General features: G+C 43.6%; 1 protein-coding gene across 1 annotated transcript in view; it reads left to right on the top strand.

Annotated features, from left to right (window-relative positions):
- spata20 (spermatogenesis associated 20) overlaps positions 1-1,435 on the top strand; it is a 48,052-nt gene extending 46,617 nt beyond the window's left edge. Inside the window, exon 16 of the mRNA XM_080048957.1 lies at positions 1-1,435. This exon is cut by the window's left edge and continues 203 nt beyond it. Within this exon, the coding sequence (XP_079905083.1) occupies positions 1-13 (13 nt within the window). The 3' untranslated portion in view covers positions 14-1,435.
- The last annotated feature ends 2,652 nt before the right edge of the window (positions 1,436-4,087 follow it).

Genomic DNA, 4,087 nt, shown 5'->3' with positions numbered 1-4,087 from the left:
ACAGGCACAGTGACCACAACCAATGAGAGAGGGTCCCTATCCTCACTGACTGCACTCTCCCAGTCCACCATCCCTAATCCAGCTTCTTCCTGCTGTTTAGCGTATACATGCCTCGTTTCCCACTGAGCAGCACAGTTCGGTTCGGTTCGGTTTGATTCAGCACAGTTACCCTAGACCTGGCTTGCGTTTCCACTGCAGACAGTACCCTATTTTGGTAAACTGGGTTTATGACCGGACAGTGATAGCAGTGGTCAGAGTATTTACAGTCTATGGGTCAGAGCAGTTGAACAGCGCTGGCCACTAGTACGTAACTATGGGGACATTGTAGCTAAGGGACACAGTGTAGCCCGTTGATTAATTCAATTAAATGGAAAAAACGCCACATACTAAACAAAGTTACCCGCAACATTATTCTCTAAATGCAATATTTTACACTCTTGCTCGAGGTGACTACACAATGCGGTTTTTCTCTCACACATAAATGATTATCAACCCTTTTGGGATAGTTGGGTATCCCAAGAAAAAGGGTGACAAAAATAGGTGCGGCTTGGCTCACTTCTTTTGGTACCCCTTCCAACTTTTGACAAGTGGGAACCCTAAAAAAAAACGTGTGCCCCGCTGAGTGGAAACGAGGCTATAGTGATTCTGGAGAATGCCTAAGAAGTCGATACGCCATATTTAGGAATAGGAATAGCTACAGTTCTTTTACATCTCATTTAGCAGACGTTGTTACCCAAAGCCACATCCAAATGGAGGTAGGCAGTTAGCATTAAAGATTTTCCTAAGGACCTTCACTGGATTTGCTCCGCCCTGACCGTGAATCGAACCCTGGTTTCCCTTAACCAAAGTCGGTGGTGTTACCTAGAGCTATCCAGCTGCTATGAAATGACTGTTGCTTCCATTTCAGATTCCAGACTTGTAACTCCAACATATTTTATCCTAGTAAGACCAGCATTACCTCAAATATCAACTGAAGTCTCTGAAAAAGGCTTTTTAGATAGTATCAGTGCAGCTAGATTGAAATTCAGGTGTACAAATGTCCTTATAAAGAGACAGGCAGCAGCGGCAGACACCGAAAATATGCATCACTTGTGCTACAAAATGTCCTTGGGCTAGCCAAGATGTAAACATACTCTTCATATTGTATAAGCTAAGACCACTCGGGATGAATGAGATATTTTCGCAGATGAACCGATCTGCCCTGCTGTCCCTGTCCCTCCATTGTTACAGCTCCCAAAGTCATATCACATGGATCTCACAGTGGACGCCTGTGTCTGTCTGTTTGAGTGTATATACAAAATATAGTTAGTTTGCAGCTTGGTATGTATCCACGTACATACACGTTATGGGTGTGCTCTCATCCTCATCCGCAATCTAAAATTCAACGAGAGAGGGTTCTCCTCAACTGCAGCGAACACCAATACACAGCATGTACACGCACAACACTGAATAATAAATATATTTCCCTTATGAGCACGGTGTCTGTTTAATTTTTTTAAATGTATTGTTTCAAGTTGTTATTCACTGATGTAAGCAAGGTTTTAGAAGTGGGTTCACCACTCAATACGGTATGGAAAAAGTTGATTGATTTAAGATTGTTTCTCTATAAAGCTATATCGCGATACTTCCGTGAGTAATTCTGATAATGACAACGACACTGTCTGCGCTAATAGACGCTAGCGGAAACCGTTCAGCCAGACTAGCCTTTGGATGATGGTGCATGGATTTTACACCTTCTGCTGTACGTCAAGGGTTTTTTTCTTAGCAGTAGAATCAACAACTGAAACATTTCTTGGGGTGCTTCTTGGGATTTTTCTGAGCTCCTGCGCCAGTGTCAGTCGGTGTTACGGCCGACACCACCAGGCTCGTTTAGCCGGCCAGTAAACACCAAGAAACAGACCACAATGAAAGCAAGAATCGTTATTTAAACAATAATGTAATTTATTGAGGAAGAAACCAATCCCACAACAACAACTCAATAAGGAGGCTGCAAAAGAAAAAGAGGTAAACGGGAGGAAGACCTGGGGCAGCCACAGTATTGCCCAGGCCTTCCTCCAAATAAACTATTCCCCTGCCCCTTCTAAAACTACGATAAAATAAAGTAACACCACCTAGCAGCCCCCCATTAACTAAACAAACCAAAAACTAAGGAAACCGCAAGGAGCCGCAACAGATCAACAGCCGACCGTCCTCCAGTCAGGCAGGCAGAGAGAGCGAGCCGGCCGCCCAGGCCACGCCTTTAAGCTCGGCAGAATTAGAATCACCTGCCCCCAATCAGGGCCCAGAACACCTGAGAAAGAGAGAGAATGGAAGAGGCAAGAGGAGAGAGAGAACAAAAGGGTGGGAGCGCGTAACAGTCGGGTCGGCAACACCAGTTTCTAAACGCTGCCATACTTTGAAATACTGAGAGTATATTGTAAATACAGAGTTTTGTGGAGCTGCTAGGCTTGATCAACCGTGTGTCAACTCGTTTGATTGATTTGATGGCTTGAATGTAACCAACATATGGAAAAAAGGTACGCACTATAGCTTTAAATTAGGAATGGACACACTATGATGTCCTTCTGATGGGGAAAGTCCTGCAGTAGAGGAGTATATGTCCCAGCAGGTTGTCTTTCTCTTCTTTTGTACTTTAAATACTCAGTGAAACTGCTATATTCTTTTCTTGGTCTCTTCGCCCAGCAGGCTGGATATACAGTAGTTAATGTAAGCTCAAGGGTGGCTCATGGGAGTGTGTGCACGTGTGTGTGTGTGTGCGTGCGTGCATGTGTTTGAGCGGGAGACAGATGGACTGCTGATGTTGAGGCAAGGTATTCCTTAGGAGGCGAGGGAGAAGACGTGAGTGGAAAGCAAACTTTGGTCCCTCACCTCGTCTTGAGAGTTCAAAGGAATCTCCGCCTCACCCACCCACGCACTGCGAAAACACCTAGAGTAGACCATCTGCACACGTTTACTTTGGCTTCCCCATATATTTCTCTCTCTCTCTCTCTCTCTGCTTGTGTCCTCCATGATCCCTCTCTCTCGCTCCCTCTCTTTAGGCGACGGCCTTGTCGCCTAAAGAACGAGGGATAAGATCATTCTGGCAGATGGCTGTAACTGTGGAATAATAAAACATTGAATAGAGAGAAGAAACCTAAGAAGAGGGGGGTATGATGCACAAAGATCGGGGAGAGAGTAACTGTATCTGAGTTCCAATACCCTTACTTCCTTGCTATTTATTATGGTACAAAAAAGATTGAAGAATGTCCCAATACATCTGGTTAGATGCAGCATGCTGCAAGTAGAATTGTGTGAAGTTGGCCCTAAAAATCTGTTTTGAGATAAAATTGGTATATATTGAATTGATTAAGTTGTCTCCATTCATATCCGCACAACATTCAAGCACATTTTTTGGAAAGAAAATACGTTTGTTTGCCAAAATTGATCAGCCGTCTACCAATAAATGAAACATACTGTAGTACTTCCAGGCCAACTAATGGCCTCTTATCAAGCTATAACAGGACAACGACAACGATGCTGTCAGAACATCACTGTGATGCAGATGCAGATGAATGCCAAACTAAAACGACAGTGGCTTCATAATTCATTGGGCAGAATACATTTCGATCACAATAGCCTTTTACGGTTTGGGAGAAAAATCTAAAGGGATCTAATTTACAAACTTTGTGTTGATAAATTGAATTCTACTTTTTCCATAAGGCAATTTTGAATTACTTAGAGCCAACGTAAGTTACTTTTTTCATAAATAAATGTCGGTCACCCAATTCGCTTCACCCGATCATATTTACCAGGTTGAGGGTTTACCCCCTCGATACCTCTGCCATATACTATATCTCTGTTAGCATGTTGGAACGGCTGTCTTCTCATTAATAACCGCTGTCTTTCTCCTGGCACAATGTATACACACACACACTCATTGTTTCCCCCCTTCCCTTCATTGCCTTCCATTATTCCGCTCATTATTGTTCCGCACTAATTGTTTTGATGAGCTGCACAAGCTAGTTCTTAATTAGCACTGAGATTAGCGCCTGACCCCTGGTGAACCTGTTGGCGACGCTAATTATGGAGCCGTAATCTATGAGCCACG

This window comes from Ammodytes marinus, assembly GCF_949987685.1.
Source record: "Ammodytes marinus genome assembly, chromosome: 20".
In the NCBI taxonomy this organism is placed as follows: domain Eukaryota; kingdom Metazoa; phylum Chordata; class Actinopteri; order Uranoscopiformes; family Ammodytidae; genus Ammodytes; species Ammodytes marinus.
Note: the sequence above shows the minus strand (reverse complement) of the source record. Positions and strands in the feature narration are given on the sequence as shown.